We start from the raw sequence: 18,627 nt of genomic DNA on the forward strand, positions 1-18,627 counted from the left end.
GGAGACAGCGACAAAGTAAAAAAAAAAAAAAAAAAAAAAAAAAAAAAAAAAAAACATCCACTGCTGTAGTTATTTTCAAATCATAATGAATTTTATATCATTATACTTGATCGTTGTTTCCAGCATCAGCAAGGTAGCACCAGGAAACAGATGAAGAAAGACCCATCCACTCATATACACATATATATACATACAAGCTCATACACATACATACATATATATCAAAATATACAAATATACATACACATATACAGCAATTATCCCTGGGGACAGGAGAGAAAGAACACTTCCCACATATTCCCTGCGTGTCATAAAAGGTGACAAAAAGGGAAGGAGCGGTGGGCTGGAAATCCTCCCCTCCCGTTTTTTTTTTTAATTTTCCAAAAGAAGGAACAGAGAAGGGTCCAAGTGAGGATATCCCCTCTAAGGCTCAGTCCTCTGTTCTTAATGCTACCATGCTAATGTGGGAAATGGCAAATATGTATGAAAAAAAAGATACACAGCAATATACATATGTACACAAGTAAATATTCACACTTGCCTGCCTTCATGCCTTGTAAGCAGCATTCCACCTCACAAGAAACAGTACCATCATACCCTGCATCATCAATATAGTGCATTAAAACGGACAAAAAAAAGGACACATTTGTTTAGACTTAATCTCTTGCTGTCATGTACAATGCACTGAAACCACAGCTCCCTATCCACATTCAGGCCCCACAGACCCTTCCATAGTTTACCCCAGACGTTTCACGTGCCCTGCTTCAGTCCACTAACAGCACGTTCATCACAGTATACCACACTGTTCCAATTCACACTATTCCTCGCACGCCTCTCACCCTCCTGTTTGTTCAGGCCCCAATCACTCAAAATCTTTTTTAATCCATCTTTCCACTTCCAATTTGGTCACCCACTTCTCAATGTTCCCTCCACCTCTGACACATACATCCTCTTTGTCAATCTTTCCTTTCTCATTCTCTCCATATGTCCAAACCATTTCAACACTCTCTTCTGCTCTCTCAACCACACTTTTTACTACCGCATATCTCTCTTACATTTTCATTACTTAATCAAACCACCTCCACCACATATTGTCCTCAAACATTTCATTTCCAACACATCCACCCTCCTATGTACAACCTATCTATAGCCCATGCCTCACAATCATATAATACCATTGGAACCACTCCTTCAAATATATCCATTTTCGCTCTCCAACATAACGCTCTCTCCTTCCACACACTCTTCATCACTCCCAGAACCTTTGCCACCTCCACAACCCTGTGACTCATTTCCTCTTCCATGGTTCCATTCACTGCTAAGTCCACTCCCAGATATCTAAAACACTCCACTTCCTCCATTTTTTCCATTCAAACTTTCATCTCAATTATCTTGTCCCTCAATCCTACTGAACCTAATAACCTTCCTCTTATTCACATTTACTCTTAACATTCTCCTTTCATACACTTTTCCAAACTCAGTCACCAACTTATGCAGTTTCTCACTTGAATCAACCACCAGAGCTGTATCATCAGCAAACAACAACTGACTCACTTCCCACTCCATCTCATCCCCAACAGACTGCATACTTACCCCTTTCTCTAAAATTCTTGCACTTACCTCCCCAACCACCCCATCCATAAAAAAATCAAACAACCATGGGGACATCACACACCCCTGCCATAGACCTATCTTCACTGGGAACCAATCACTCTCCTCTCTTCCTACTCGTACACATGCCTTACATCCCTGGTAAAAACTTTTTACTGCTTCTAGAGGGTTACCTCCAACACCATAGAACCTTAAGACCTTCCATGAAGCAACTCTATCAACCCTATGCCTTCTTCAGATCCATAAATGCCTGCATACAAATCCATCTGCTTTGCAAGTATTTCTAACACATATTCTTCAAAGCAAACACCTGATCACACATCATCTTCATCTTCTGAAACCACACTGCTCTTCCCCAATCACATGCTCTGTACATGCCTTCACCCTCTTAATCAATACCATCCCATATAATTTCCCAGGAAAACTGAACAAACTTATACCTCTGTAGTTTGAAAACTCACTTTTATCCCCATTGCCTTTGTACAATGGCACTATACCTGCATTCTGCCAGTCCTCAGGCACTTCACCATGATGAATACATACAATGAATACCCTTATCAACCAATCAACAACACAGTCACCCACTTTCCTTATAAATTCTACTGCAATATCATCCAAATCCTTGCACCCTTGCACCTTTCTCTTGACCACCTGTGACATCCTTTTATACATCTTCCAGTCATCTGCACTCCTTCCTTGCAAGTATCATCCAAATGCCTCTCTCTTCTCTTTTACCAACAACTTTACTTCTTCATCCCATCACTCACTAACCTTTCTAATCTGCCCACCTCCCACCTTTCTCATGCCACATGCATCTTTTGCACAAGCCATCACTGCTTCCCTAAATACATCCCATTCCTCACCCACTCCCCTCATGTCATTTGCTCTCACTTTTTGCATTCTACACTCAATCTCTTCTGGTACTTCCTCACACAAATCTCATTTCCAAGCTCACTTACTCTCACCACTCTCTTCTCCCCAACATTCTCTCTTCTTTTCTGAAAACCTCTACAAATCTCTGAATGGAGAAAAACTGGAGGAAGTGAAGAGTTTTAGATATCTGGGAGTGGACTTAGCAGCAGATGGAACCATGGAAGCAGAAGTAAGTCACAGGGTGGGGGAGGGGGCAAAGGTTCTGGGAGCGATGAAGAATGTGTGGAAGGAGAGAACGTTATCTCGGAGAGCTAAAATGGTAAGTTTGAAGAAACAGTAGTTCCAACAATGTTATACGGTTGCAAGGCATGGGCTATAGATAGGGTTGTATGGAGGAGAGTGGATGTGTTGGAAATTAAATTTTTAAGGACAATATGTGGTGTGAGGTGATTTGATTAAGTACTGAAAGGGAAAAAGAGATGGGTGGAAATAAAAAGAATATGGTTGAGAAAGTAGAAGAGGGTGTGTTGAAATGGTTTGGACATATAGAGAGAATGAGTGAGGAAAGATTGACAAAGCAGATATATGTGTCAGAGGTGGAAGGACAAAAAGAACCAGGTGACCAAATCAGAGGTGGAAGGATGGAGTGAAAAGGATTTTGAGCGATTGGGGCCTGAACTTACAGGGGGGGTGAGTGGCGTGCAAGGAACTAGAGTGAATTGGAACAATATGGTATACCGGGGTTGATGTGCTGTTAATGGACTGAACCAGGGCATGAAATGTCTGAGGCATCTGGATATGGAGAGGAAGCTGTGTTTTTGGTGCAATACACATGACAGCTAGAGACTGAGTGTGAACGAATGTGGCCTTTTTTGTGTGTTCTCCTGGCACTACCTTGCTGAGAGAGAGAGAGAGAGAGAGAGAGAGAGAGAGAGAGAGAGAGAGAGAGAGAGAGAGAGAGAGAGAGAGAGAGAGAGAATTAATGTGATGGCCTCACTTACCCCATGTCATTTCATGTAATGTTAAGAAAAAAAAAATATCTATAAACTTTAATTAACGTCTGATTCAATGCTTTCAAGGTGCATTTATAATGAAGTATAGAGCCAGCACTGAAAGCAATTATGGTGCACCACATGATATGGCCAGCAATGAAAGCATTTATATTACATCAAACAATATGGCTAGAACTGAACATTTTTCTCTCACAACTATCTGCTTGTTTCTGTGATGGTGAGGTAATGCCAAGAAAAGACGAAGAATGGCTTCATTCCCCCTCATACATTCTTCAGCTGTAATGTATAATACGATGAGAGCACAGCACCCTATTCACAGCAATGACCAGTGTTATCAGTACCTGCCTGAGAAAGGTTACATTGTGAATGAAAGATCATCTTTTGCTAAGCTGTGTCACTGGGAGTAAAGTCTCATCAAATGATCTCTCATTCCAAAAGTCTGTATTTCTCTGATACTGGAAGTAAATCAGCCTTGGGCTGCAAGAGTCTTTAAAAGGTCCTTGGTACCACCAGGAATGTTTCATAGAAAGTGTTCCTTCAATAATTATAAACAAAAATAGAGTACAACCAGTACCAAAAGTGTTTACATTTTATCAAAGAGCTGAATGATTGGAAGCAGAAAATACTATGCAGATAATACAGTTATAGCAACAAAATCATCATATAAAAAGTAGAAATGATAAAGAGAATATGGGTGCCATAAAGAAAAAGATTAATGCAATTTTCCTGAGTAAGATGCCTCAAGAGACTGATTTATCAATAGTGATAGACAAAGACAGCCAAGCAAGGAAAGAGGGGGAAGGAGGGATGAAAAAAAAAAGATTAGAAAAGAGGAAAAAAGTATAAGCATGTATTTCCTAAAGACGTGCTGTCAATGGATTGAACCAGGGCATGTGAAGTGTCTGGGGTAAACCATGGAAAGTTTTGTGGAGCCTGGATGTGGAATGGGAGCTGTGGTTTCGGTACATTACACATGATAGCTAGAGACTGAGTCTGAACAAATGTGGCCTTTGTTGTCTTGTCCTAGTGCTAACCTGCGCACATGCGGGGGAGGGGGGTGCCATTTCATGTGTGGCGGGGTGGCGGTAGGAATGGATGAAGGCAGCATGTATGAATATGTACATGTGTATATATGTATATGTCTGTGTATTCATGTGAGAAACTGCAGAAGCTGGTGACTGAGTTTGGTAAAGTGTGTGGAAGAAGAAATTTAAGAGTAAATGTGAATAAGAGCAAGGTTATTAGGTACAGTAGGGTTGAGGGTCAAGTCAATTGGGAGGTGAGTTTGAATGGAGAAAAACTGGAGGAAGTGAAGTGTTTTAGATATCTGGGAGTGGATCTGGCAGCGGATGGAACCATGGAAGCGGAAGTGGATCATAGGGTGGGGGAGGGGGCGAAAATTCTGGGGGCCTTGAAGAATGTGTGGAAGTCGAGAACATTATCTCGGAAAGCAAAAATGGGTATGTTTGAAGGAATAGTGGTTCCAACAATGTTGTATGGTTGCGAGGTGTGGACTATGGATAGAGTTGTGCACAGGAGGATGGATGTGCTGGAAATGAGATGTTTGAGGACAATGTGTGGTGTGAGGTGGTTTGATCGAGTGAGTAACGTAAGGGTAAGAGAGATGTGTGGAAATAAAAAGAGCGTGGTTGAGAGAGCAGAAGAGGGTGTTTTGAAGTGGTTTGGGCACATGGAGAGGATGAGTGAGGAAAGATTGACCAAGAGGATATATGTGTCGGAGGTGGAGGGAGCAAGGAGAAGAGGGAGACCAAATTGGAGGTGGAAAGATGGAGTGAAAAAGATTTTGTGTGATCGGGGCCTGAACATGCAGGAGGGTGAAAGGAGGGCAAGGAATAGAGTGAATTGGAGCGATGTGGTATACCGGGGTTGACGTGCTGTCAGTGGATTGAATCAAGGCATGTGAAGCGTCTGGGGTAAACCATGGAAAGCTGTATAGGTATGTATATTTGCGTGTGTGGACGTATGTATATACATGTGTATGGGGGGGGGGGTTGGGCCATTTCTTTCGTCTGTTTCCTTGCGCTACCTCGCAAACGCGGGAGACAGCGACAAAGTATAAAAAAAAAAAAAAAATAATGTATATGTATGTATACGTTGAAACGTATATGTACGTATATGCACGTGTGTGGGATTTATGTATATACATGTGTATGTGGGTGGGTTGGGCCATTCTTTCGTCTGTTTCCTTGCGCTACCTCGCTAATGCAGGAGACAGAAAGTATAATAAAAAAAATATAAATATTTCCTAAAGAAATAATATTTGACTGTAAATGGAGAATACTATTACTCACCATAGACTGGCCAATCTTTATACTTTTCTGAGTCTTCTGAGGTCTATCCGTTTTGCGTTTGAAACGAGTGTCAATTTCATCAGGAGATTCAAAGTCTGCCAGTTTTGAAGACTTCTTTCTAACCCTGCCTGAGCGAGACACACCTTGAAAAAGATATCATTGTGACAAAATGGCATATCATTTTTCGACTATAACCAAGAGTTTTATTTTCCTTTGGGAGATTCATATAAAAAAAAAAAATTTTTTTTTTCTTTTTTTTTTTGCTTTGTCGCTGTCTCCCGCGTTTGCGAGGTAGCGCAAGGAAACAGACGAAAGAAATGGCCCAACCCACCCCCATACACATGTATATACATACATCCACACACGCAAATATACATACCTACACAGCTTTCCATGGTTTACCCCAGACGCTTCACATGCCTTGATTCAATCCACTGACAGCACGTCAACCCCGGTATACCACATCGCTCCAATTCACTCTATTCCTTGCCCTCCTTTCACCCTCCTTCATGTTCAGGCCCCGATCACACAAAATCTTTTTTACTCCATCTTTCCACCTCCAATTTGGTCTCCCTCTTCTCCTCGTTCCCTCCACCTCCGACACATATATCCTCTTGGTCAATCTTTCCTCACTCATTCTCTCCATGTGACCAAACCATTTCAAAACACCCTCTTCTGCTCTCTCAACCACGCTCTTTTTATTTCCACACATCTCTCTTACCCTTACGTTGCTTACTCGATCAACCCACCTCACACCACACATTGTCCTCAAACATCTCATTTCCAGCACATCCATCCTCCTGCGCACAACTCTATCCATAGTCCACGCCTCGCAACCATACAACATTGTTGGAACCACTATTCCTTCAAACATACCCATTTTTGCTTTCCGAGATAATGTTCTCGACTTCCACACATTCTTCAAGGCTCCCAGAATTTTCGCCCCCTCCCCCACCCTATGATCCACTTCTGCTTCCATGTTTCCATCCGCTGCCAGATCCACTCCCAGATATCTAAAACACTTCACTTCCTCTAGTTTTTCTCCATTCAAACTCACCTCCCAATTGACTTGACCCTCAACCCTACTGTACCTAATAACCTTGCTCTTATTCACATTTACTCTTAACTTTCTTCTTTCACACACTTTACCAAACTCAGTCACCAGCTTCTGCAGTTTCTCACATGAATCAGCCACCAGCGCTGTATCATCAGCGAACAACAACTGACTCACTTCCCAAGCTCTCTCATCCCCAACAGACTTCATCCTTGCCCCTCTTTCCAAAACTCTTGCATTTACCTCCCTAATCAAAACTGTTTTAACAAATCACATGAAAGTGATACATATATAAGCCAAACTTTTTATCAACATTCCAAGAATTCTGATCAACACTTTATCAAACTTAAGTGTACGAGAAAAATATTAGGCTATACAATATAACCTGCAATATACTACTTCTCCAAACTGAAAACTAGCTTTGGGAAATGATTGCATTTGTTTTAGGTAATCATAAAGCTAAACATTATTACAGAAATAAGGTAACTGCGGATGACTGACATCTATCTTATCATTTGTACTGAACATCAACAAATATGATCATAATACTATATCTGGTAAAATTTTGAGAAAATAAATGTAAAAGGTAGAAGTCAACTGAACCTAAAAAAACGTAACTGACCTTCCAGGAAATCAGGATTTATCTTAACGTGCAATATTCAAGTTGAAATATACCATTCAAACCCATGAGTGGGTACCCGTCAAATGGCACTGGATGTCAGCAATCAGATGAGAGAGTTAGTGGACATGCTTGCCATAGAATAAGACAAATCTAATGTTGGTACATACTATTTCTACTCTCATTTTGCCTGTTACATTGTTAGAACTATCTTTATGTTGTTAATTTTGTGAAAGTTTTACCTACTTCTGCATTAACCAAACCCAAATTTTCCTTAATACAAATAACTCTCACTACTTCTGCCTTCTTTAACCCTTGGGAGGTGGTAGAACTCATAGGAGGATTGGTTGAAAAATAAAGATTCACCTCAAGTAAAGACCAATTTTTGAAACGGTAGTCTCCACTTTAGTTGTACAATATACAGCCATTAATACTTGTAATGACATCCCATACACTACTTCCACACAATAAGAATTAAACTTTTTTCATATATTGGAAAGTATATGTGGAGATGTCTAGGATACCAGTATGAGATCTGCAAGCCTATGATACAGACTACTCAAGGCAGACATGGCAAAGATTTGTAAAACGATTCATGGTTACTAAGACAGAGATAAGTGACAGAGTCCAACTATGGAAATATTCTAGAGATCATGAAAAATGAAAAAAAGAAGTGGACATAGCCTTGAACTATAGCCAAAAGTGACAAAATCCACAAGTAAAAAGGAATCCTCTGCACTGAAAGCAAAGAAATTATGGAACAAACCAGCAAAAACAGTTCTAATCAACTGTTGTTCATTTTGACAGATAAGTAATAAGGTAAACAAGACAGTAATCAAAATTTAATTTTCAAAAATTTTGAAATTTGTCTTCCTTTGGAAAACATATATCAAAACTAGAATTAAATCCTGATTAGCAGCTCATGTCTAATTGCTACCTTACCACCATGGAGCAACAGCAAATATGTAGCTTCCTTCAAAAACAGATTGGACAAAAGTTTGGCTGGACTCGATATACTGAATGACAACTTTAAAGTCAATATATTCTGCAACACCAGTAAGAAACAAGGTCATGAAAAGTCCAGTGCTGATGATCTCTGATGATCATGAACAAATCAACTACAGGATGTACCTCTTTAATCTGGTACTCTGTGGTCCAGCATGTTTTGAAGATGCCACCATTAGTTTCTGGATCTGTCGCCAGGGAGGTGCTGTTAGTAGCACTACGGTGACAAAATCTGTTTACACTGCAGCTGAGTTAATTCATAGTTCTGTGAATTTCTTATAGCCCCAGCATAAGTGTATAATGCTGATGAATATGCCCTGTATTGGCATTGTATGCCATGAAAAACCCTTGCCCATGATAATAAGGAGTCTCTATCTGTGGGTAAGGATTCCAAAGATAGGGTAATAATTCTTGTCTGGAGCAGTAATGCAGGAACACATAAAACCAAACTGAAGGTATTTGGTGAGAGTCTTCACCTGAGGGTCTTTAAAGGCGTCAATTTCTGTTTTCCAGCATTTTCTATGGTCCAGCAATGACCAGGTCCCAAGGTTACCAGATTAAAAGGTATAACCTGTATAAGTCAATAACTATAAGTAAGTATAATGCTCCAAGGCATGTGTACGTGTAGGAAGAGAGGAAAGTGATTGGTTTTCAGTGAATGTAGGTTTGCAGCAGGGGTGTGTGACGTCTCCATGGTTGTTTAATTTGTTTATGGATGGGGTTGTTTGGGAGGTGAATGCAAGAGTTTTGGAAAGAGGGGCAAGTATGAAGTCTGTTGGGGATGAGAGAGCTTGGGAAGTGAGTCAGTTGTTGTTCGCTGATGATACAGCGCTGGTGGTTGATTCATGTGAGAAACTGCAGAAGCTGGTGACTGAGTTTGGTAAAGTGTGTGAAAGAAGAAAGTTAAGAGTAAATGTGAATAAGAGCAAGGTTATTAGGTACAGTAGGGTTGAGGGTCAAGTCAATTGGGAGGTAAGTTTGAATGGAGAAAAACTGGAGGAAGTAAAGTGTTTTAGATATCTGGGAGTGGATCTGGCAGTGGATGGAACCATGGAAGCGGAAGTGGATCATAGGGTGGGGGAGGGGGCGAAAATTCTGAGAGCCTTGAAGAATGTGTGGAAGTCGAGAACATTATCTTGGAAAGCAAAAATGGGTATGTTTGAAGGAATAGTGGTTCCAACAATGTTGTATGGTTGCGAGGCGTGGGTTATGGATAGAGTTGTGCGCAGGAGGATGGATGTACTGGAAATGAGATGTGTGAGGACAATGTGTGGTGTGAGGTGGTTTGATCGAGTAAGTAACGTAAGGGTAAAAGAGATGTGTGGAAATAAAAAGAGCGTGGTTGAGAGAGCAGAAGAGGGTGTTTTGAAATGGTCTGGGCACATGGAGAGAATGAGTGAGGAAAGATTGACCAAGAGGATATATGTGTCGGAGGTGGAGGGAACGAGAAGTGGGAGACCAAATTGGAGGTGGAAAGATGGAGTGAAAAAGATTTTGTGTGATCGGGGCCTGAACATGCAGGAGGGGAAAAGGAGGGCAAGGAATAGAGTGAATTGGATCGATGTGGTATACCGAGGTTGACGTGCTGTCAATGGATTGAATCAGGGCATGTGAAGCGTCTGGGGTAAACCACGGAAAGCCGTGTAGGTATGTATATTTGCGTGTGTGGACGTATATATATACATGTGTATGGGGGTGGGTTGGGCCATTTCTTTCGTCTGTTTCCTTGCGCTACCTCACAAAGGCGGGAGACAGCGGCAAAAAAAAAAAAAAAAAAAAAAAAAAAAAAAAAAAAAAAAAAGCTCCAGATCATGTGCTGCCCCTCCCATAATGTTTCCCTCTCTGTTAGACCTCCAAATCAACATTTGCAGTCTCTCTAATAACCTCTCCTCTGTTAAACACCATCTGTTTAGTACCTCTCCTAGTATCTTACTTCTCTCTGAGACACAGTTGTCTAGTGATACTCTTGCTAGTCTTCTTTTCATATTCAAGGACCCTGAGTCCCCAGACTTTGATGCTGTGTGGCTTAAGGTCTGTCTCATAACTACCAGACTTTTCCTCTCTTTTGCCCATTGCTCTCCTAATTCAACAAATTCTACAAATTTCTTTGACTGTCTAAACTCCAGTTATGAGACTTGACACCCAATCACTCACAAGCCGAGATCCTCTTCCTTGGGGATTTCAACATTCATCATAGAGAATGGTTGAATTCATGCTATATGGAAGATGGAGAGATTGAAGCCCTCACATTCTCCATTCTCAATGATTTTGAACAAATTACCTCCAACCCTACCCATATTCTTGACTGCTGTGACCACTTTCCTAATACTGTGGATTTGTTTTGCACCTCTAGTCCATCCTGATGAAAATACACAATCTCATCTCCAATTGATCATACCCTCAAAAATGTATCTTTTCTAATGGCACCTCCCCCTCCAGCACCCCATCTAAGTGTAAATTCTGGCATCTCAACAGAGATGACTGGAAAACTTAGATAACTTCTTTTTTTACTTCCCTGGGTAAACTACTGTCTCTTGATGCTTCTGCCTTTGTCAAATGCATAGCAGAATTTATTCTTGTGGGAATGGAAGCATTCATTCCTCTTTCTCCAATCACTGGTTCAACCATTTCTGAGACCATTCAGGTAAGGGATCAGGCATATTGGCTTGTACGAACTCTCGTACCTCTGACTCCCATTCAGCTTTTATCACTGCTCATCATCAATATAAGCACATTATCTGTAAGGCATAGTGTTCCTCTTATCTAAAGGAAGTGCCATACTCTCTCCTCATCATCCAATGATAGGTCTTTCTGCTATTTAGCTAAGGGCATCTCTAATGACTTTTGTTGCTCTAACTTTCCTTTATTTTTCTGTACTAACAGTACTACAGCTGTCTCTGCTGTAGACAAAGCAACTCTCTTTGGTTCCAGTTTCTCCTCTAACTCTACCTTGGATCCCCTGATGCTCCTTTTCCTAATCCTATGCCTCTCCATGGAATCTCTTGGACTGTCCGAAAAGTGCTTCTCTCCCTGGATACAAGCAAGGCTTATGTTCCTGATGGCATCCAACCCCATATATTGAAGGAGTGTGCCTCTGAACATGCAACTGTGCTTGCTTGTCTGTTCCATATCTGTTTAAGAAACAAAACTTTTCCTTCTCCTTGGAAGCATACTTTGGTACATCCCATTCCTAAGAAGGGTGACCATTCTGACCCCTTTAACTATCGTTCTACTGCTTTGACATCTACCATTCCAAAGCCTTTGCATCCCTCCTAAACTCCAATATCCTCAGATACTGTGAAAATCAGTTTTCTTTCTAATCAACAATATGGCTTCCATAAGGCTAGATCCACTGGTGTTATTCTTTCTTTTCTTACAAATGTCTGGTCATCATCCCTGAAAGATTTTGGGGAATAATGTGTAACTGCCCTTGACATATCCAAAGCTCTTAACGGTGTGTGTAATTGGGGTCTCAACTCTAAGCTCCCCTCCCTCACTTTATTCCTTCATGTCTTGCTTCCTCTCTGGCCAATCTATCTCTGGGTGTTGATGGATCAGCCTCCCCACTTTTCTCCATCAACCGTGGTGTCCCTTTTTTCTTTCAACAACATCATCTCCACCACAAATAATCCAAAACACTCATACGCTGACGACTCAACACTGCATTCATCCACATCCTTCAATTCTACTCCTTCTTGTCTCCCTTGATCTGCATCTCATCTTGACTCAGCTTCCTCAGTAAACTCAGACTTGGACAGGATGTCTTAGTGGGGTACATGTAGTTAAATTCAATGCGTCCACAACCCAGCTTCTACCCATCACTCTATCGAACGCTCACGTCTCTCCTTTGATGGTTCTATAACTGCACCTCTTGATTAAATGAACAAACCTGGTATTACTGTAACATCCACTCTTTCTGGAAACCCCATATTATGGAAATAGTTGAGCTTGCCTCTCAAAAACTAGGTGTCCTCTCTAATGTCAAAAGTTCTTTTCTTTTGAACATTTACTTCATTTATAAAAAGGACTGATTCGTCCTTGCATGGATTACTGCTCTTACATTTGGAGTGGTTCTCACTCTGATCCCTACACAACAAAGTTGAGTCGAAAAGCAGTCCAACTTATAAACTGTCCCAGACTAACTTCAAAACTTAACCCTCTTGCCCTATGCTGCAATGTTGGTTCACTTTTCCTCTTCTATAGATATTACTTTGGTGTTTGCTCCTGAGAGCTGGCTGCTTGTGTGCCCCTAACATTAGATAGACCATGCAATACTTGGCAAGCTGCTACATCACATAATTACTGTGTGGTCATTGGCAACAAATTGGTGGGCTGTTTTGGTAAATGCTTCTTTTCCTACAAGTCAAAGCTTTAAAACTCTCTAACTCCTCATGTTTTCCCAATAACAATGACCTGGCTCATTTTAAATGACATTTTTCACTTTTTCCAAAAATTTTTAGTACTTTCCCTAGTCTTTTCTTTTACCTTTTTTATTCTACGTATAATCCAATTACGACCTGGCTGTGATGTGGACATTTGTTTATAACTGGAGCCTTCAACATAAAAAAAATTATCAACACAATGCTAATATCATTCACTTTAACTACTAAGTTTATATGGCATAATATATATTTCAATTTAACCAAGGATTGCACACATAGAATACTTGCATATACATATTTCCAACAGTGGAAAATACACAAATACAACTGAATCAGATTCAAAATTGTATCATTTAGTTGACCAAAAACTAAAATTATATAAATTCATAGTTACTAGCAAGATACAGACTTTTTCATTAGTTACTGAGACAGTCAATCCAGCAACAAACTTAAGTCTACAAAAATAATTTTGCTTTTTAAAACACCTTTGATTGCTTCAACTAAGAGAAAAATCATTCCATAACACTATAAGATATTCATGAACTGACTTACCAAAACCTATTCTTAGGTACAAACATGTGATAACTAAATCTTGGTTTCATGCCTGTTAACCACTGCGGAATACAGGCAATACTTACAGTTAATTACAATGTGGAGCTATTCTAAATTACATACGTTTCTTCACCTTACCTACATCACATACTCCTGCCATAATCTACTTTATTCAGTGGGGTAAATCATGGAAACAACTGCAATGCAACTTTACTACCAGTTTCAAGGAATAACATCGCACTGACGGTCACAAATGTACTTGACTGATACCTGTGTTGTCGCCTGACTTATTCTTGATCGGTGTCTCCATTATCACGTAATAATTCTTCACTCAAATTGTAATATTAAAAAGCGGCGCCAGGAACAACATTATACTTCAGTACATGTTGTTGTTCACAGCTGACCAGAGCAGCCAATCACAGACTCATGTGATAAACCTGAGTTCTGATTGGACGACAGTTTGTGTACATTCTTCATTTCAAATTCATATTCATAGGAATTATCTCCAGATTGTTTTCTTTTTAGATAACTTCGGTTTATATCAAATATCAACCAGTCTTCTATCTTAGATACGAAGATGTATCAAGAATTGTGAAAAGAAGCCTATTCTTGTATGTCACCGGTGTAATGACAATTTTATATATCATTATAATTTCTGGTTGTGATATTGCTCTTATCACTCTTTCTCTATCACACCTCACTGAGAGATTCATGTTTCTGATATAAGAGATTAAAGTGTATAGTGTAATAGAAGGACTGAACATGTGTAACTTGCCGGGTATGATATCATCTCTCAAAATAACACACTATGTTTGCCGCCAAGCTGTGACGTTTAGTCACGTGACATATGGGCTTGGTTGTTCCAGTAACAAAATTCATATTGTTCATCAATCAGGTTTTGGGGATAATCTATACTTTTTTCAATAAATATGGATACAAGATGAAAAAAGTATCAAATATATAGGAAATAATGGAAAGTGATTGGTCATTTAATATCAATTCAATTTTTAAAATGATATATTTTCCCTCATTGAGTTGCTCCGTTTTAGACGCTGGGAGGTGTGGACGCCGCTGCTAAGTGTTTACAGTGTGACTCGCGGTGGTACAGTGACGGTGAAGGCTAAGTTCTGTGTCCTGTGTTCTTAACAAAATGTCGACGCGTAGTACTACGAGAAAGGTGACCACTGTCACATCCAGCACCACTAGCAGTGCTAATGGCACCGAGACACCTAAAGCGGGAGCGAGTACGGGTACTCCAAGCAGTGGATATAAGACCCGTTCCCCTCTTAGCCCAACGCGTCTCTCTCGTTTACAAGAAAAAGCTGAACTACAATGTCTGAACGATCGCCTAGCGGCGTACATCGACCGCGTCCGTCAGTTGGAGACTGAGAATAACAGATTGAACATTCAGATGGAGACGATTCATGAGTCCATGACGAAGGAGGTGGTGAGCATGAAGGGTTTGTACGAGCAGGAGTTGAGCGATGCACGCAAGCTCCTGGATGACACTGCTAGGGAGAAGGCTCAGCTGCAGATTGATGTCGGTAAACTGAAGACTGATAATGAGGACCTACGTCTCAAGTGAGTAATACACGTTGTTGTAGTGAGCATATTCGAAGTGCCTCTCTTAAAATATATTCTGGTTCAGTACACTAATTTCTGAGAGCTTCTACAATGAGTAAAAGAGTATGTGTATCCGAAGTAAGTTTAGGAGGTTAGTTTCTCATTGTTTCCTCTGGCGGAAAATACAGAAAATTGGTTTGACTTAAGAAGTGGTATGTTAAAAAACGCCACAAGTAACTTCGATTTTTTAAACTGGACATGGCTCTCAAATAGAGTAATAGTGGGTGATGTGTAACATGCACGAAAATACACCACAGACCAATCCTAATCATATTTGGGAGTAATGTAACGTGGCATTAACAGTCATGCCCACCTTGGGAGAATGTACCCTAATCTAGAATTGATGTATTGTTAATGTAGTCTACCATTGAAAATATACTTTTTTTGATTATATAATTACCATTTTGTTGAACTTTCCTTTATGACTTTCACTTGTCATTCCAACTCCAATAAGTCCTTATTATCAGCAATACAGATTTACCTCAGTAAAGCTAAGCCAGATTTTTGCAGTGCTGTTATAGATCTTTAGATCACATGCCATCAATATAATGTCTTGAAGTATTAAGAACAAAGTTAATGAGAACAGCTATATCTTGACAAGTGAGACTTCTCAAGAAGGATACGTTCTGTTTGTTTTTATTACAATGACTGAACTTGCTTTGCTTATTACTCCTGTTCCTCTTCTCATACTTTATTGCATCTTAAAAAAGATGAATTGTAACTATTACTTCACTCTGGACCCCCAGACACATAGTGATTAGGAATATGAGATAGTCAACTCTAAACGATGAAAGTTTTCTATTTGATAATGAAGCAGAATGAGTTGCTGCTCATTGTAGGTTTGGGCTCTTTGCTTTGCCCCCATAGAATCATACTGATATATGTACAAATTTTAATTTTTTTTTTTTTCTTAGTCTTAGTATTTGATGATAGATAATCTGGTAGCATGGGTCATGAACAAGAGAAAAATGTGGATTAATACAGTTAGACAGTAATGTAATTTATGTATACATGAAACAAAGTATAACCTACCAGTCTGATATCGATCTCCAGGACGCTCTTGTGTGTGTGTGTGTGTGTGTGTGTGTTTGTGTGCAAGCCAGGTGGCCGACCAGCCAGCACTGTCCACCAACGTTCGGCTGCAGAGGAATTGTAAGGTTTATTAGAAGCGAATGACTAATTTCCTTTGTTATCAAGAAGTTAACCTCAAGATGGCATTGTGCATTGTAAAGGTCAGGAGTTAAAGATGATTTAATCTGATTTCCAATTTTGGAGAGTGATTTCATATGTTTACAGATATGTTTCATTAGGATTCAAAAGCATTTTGTTGCTTTTTTGTCGTAGACTAAGGCATTTCAGTTTGTGCTGATCACAGGGGAGATGCCCGATGGCATCACATAACTGATTTGCTGTCATAGCACATTTATACATGTTGCAAGACCAAATTTAGTAGACTACTGACTACATATATCTTCATGGCACTTTCTTCAGATAATAGTAATGTTTTTTATGTTGATCTTGAGGGAATTGATAAACAAAATGAAATCTTAATATTTCTCTGCTTCAGAAATCACAATTCATAGTTGGAACATTCTGAATATGACATTACTATACCACAGGCTTTAAGAGAGGCTAGTTATCTCTGATTATTTAGTCATATTTTACATTATTATTGTTTTAACCACAATTTTCTGTACTTTCATGACCCTTTTCACTGTTGGATATTAATAATTGAATGCTAAGACATGATAGTGATAGTCGATAGTCCAAAACTTCGTTCTTAGTGTGTACGTAAGATATAGACCCCAACGCTAGAACATGCATACCATTCTTCTGATTTAACATTTTTGTAAGCAAAGCATACTTGGCTCAAGAAAGTTCCATTCACAACATGTGTAGATGAGAGCTGTGATGCAATTGAACACTGAAATTAAGTCCTTTACGTATCTGTACGCCATGTACCTCTGAAAAGTAGATAAGTTTCTTGAAAAATACATTTTCTATCTTTTAGATTTACACATGAGCCTCAGTGCTCTTACAAGAAATTTAGTCCTATATGGCAACCAAAGATACATTTGATCTTTACAGGAGGAAATGCAATTAGTAAACAGTTGGCTTGGATTGTAAAGCTAAATAAGGAGAAAAATGATAAAGTATGAAAGGAGATATAATATTTTTATATTTTTATATACCGAAATGCATTAATATTTATGGTTATACACTTTTTTCAAATTGTCTGTGGTACCTTTTGGAGGTAAGCCATCACTTACATGATATTCGTACATTAGTGCAGTGGAATTTATTAAAAAAGAGGGTGTATTGTTGACTGGTTGGTGAGGTTATTTGATGTATGTATGACTCATGGTGAGGTGCCTGAGGACTGGCGGAATGCTTGCATAGTGCCATTGTACAAAGGCAAAGGGGATAAGAGTGAGTGCTCAAATTACAGAGGTATGAGTTTGTTGAGTATTCCTGGTAAATTATATGGGAGGGTATTGATTGAGAGGGTGAAGGTATGTACAGAGCATCATATTGGGGAAGAGCAGTGTGTTTTCAGAAGTGGTAGAGGATGTGCGGATCAGGTGTTTGCTTTGAAAACTGTATGTGAGAAGTACTTAGAAAAGCAAATGGATTTGTATGTAGCATTTATGGATCTGGAGAAGGCATATGATAGAGTTGATAGAGATGCTCTGTGGAAGGTATTAAGAATATATGGTGTGGGAGGTAAGTTGTTAGAAGCAGTGAAAAGTTTTTATCGAGGATGTAAGGCATGTGTATGTGTAGGAAGAGAGGAAAATGATTGGTTCTCAGTGAATGTTGGTATGTGGCAGGGATGCGTGATGTCTCCATGGTTGTTTAATTTGTTTATGGATGAGGTTGTTAGGGAGGTGACTGCAAGAGTTTTGGAAAGAGGGGCAAGTATGCAGTGTGTTGTGGATGAGAGAGCTTGGGAAGTGAGTCAGTTGTTGTTCGCTGATGATACAGTGCTGGTGGCTGATTCGTGTGAGAAACTGCAGAAGCTGGTGACTGAGTTTGATAAAGTGTGTGAAAGAAGAAAGCTGAGAGTAAATGTGAATAAGAGCAAGGTTAATTATTAGGTACAGTAGAGTTGAGGGTCAAGTCAATTGGGAGGTACGTTTGAATGGAGAAAAACTGGAGGAAGTTAAGTGTTTTAGATATCTGGGAGTGGATATGGCAGCAGATGGAACCATGGAAACGGAAGTGAGTCATAGGGTGGGGGACGGGGCGAAAGTTCTGGGAGTGTTGAAAACTGTGTGGAAGTCGAGAACCTTAACTTAGAAAGCAAAAATGGGTATTTTTGAGGGAATAGTGGTTCCAACAATGTTATATGGTTGCAAGGCATGGGCTATAGATAGTGTTGTGTGGAGGAGGGTGGATGTGCTGGAAATGAGATGTTTGAGGACAGTATGTGGTGAGGTGGTTTGATCGAGTAAGTAATGAAAGGGTAAGAGAGATGTGTGGTAATAAAAAAAGTGTGGTTGAGAGAGCAGAAGAGAGTGTTTTGAAATGGTTTGGTCACATGGAGAGAATGAGTGAGGAAAGATTGACAAAGAGGATTTAT

The 18,627-nt window shown here is 39.8% G+C and overlaps 2 protein-coding genes across 4 annotated transcripts in view; one reads left to right on the forward strand and one right to left on the reverse strand.

Annotated features, from left to right (window-relative positions):
* The window catches only part of LOC139765616 (HMG box-containing protein 4), an 80,990-nt gene extending 67,112 nt beyond the window's left edge, over window positions 1-13,878 (reverse strand). The window contains exons 1-2 of one of the 2 annotated variants that reach the window (XM_071693280.1): window positions 13,692-13,878; window positions 5,810-5,937 (exon numbers count right to left, since the gene is read on the reverse strand). In XM_071693280.1, coding sequence (XP_071549381.1) covers window positions 5,810-5,937; window positions 13,692-13,731 — 168 coding nt within the window. In that variant the 5' untranslated portion in view covers window positions 13,732-13,878. Of the gene's footprint in view, window positions 1-5,809; window positions 5,953-13,691 lie in introns of both variants that reach the window. The other variant, XM_071693279.1, reaches the window with a different exon arrangement.
* Window positions 13,879-14,264: 386 nt separating this feature from the next.
* Window positions 14,265-18,627, forward strand: part of Lam (Lamin) — an 87,646-nt gene continuing 83,283 nt past the window's right edge. For both annotated transcript variants that reach the window (XM_071693278.1, XM_071693277.1), the window contains exon 1: window positions 14,265-15,002. In XM_071693278.1, the coding sequence (XP_071549379.1) occupies window positions 14,572-15,002 (431 nt within the window). In that variant the 5' untranslated portion in view covers window positions 14,265-14,571. The remainder of the gene's footprint in view (window positions 15,003-18,627) is intronic.

Source organism: Panulirus ornatus, chromosome 55, assembly GCF_036320965.1.
Source record: "Panulirus ornatus isolate Po-2019 chromosome 55, ASM3632096v1, whole genome shotgun sequence".
Taxonomy (NCBI): domain Eukaryota; kingdom Metazoa; phylum Arthropoda; class Malacostraca; order Decapoda; family Palinuridae; genus Panulirus; species Panulirus ornatus.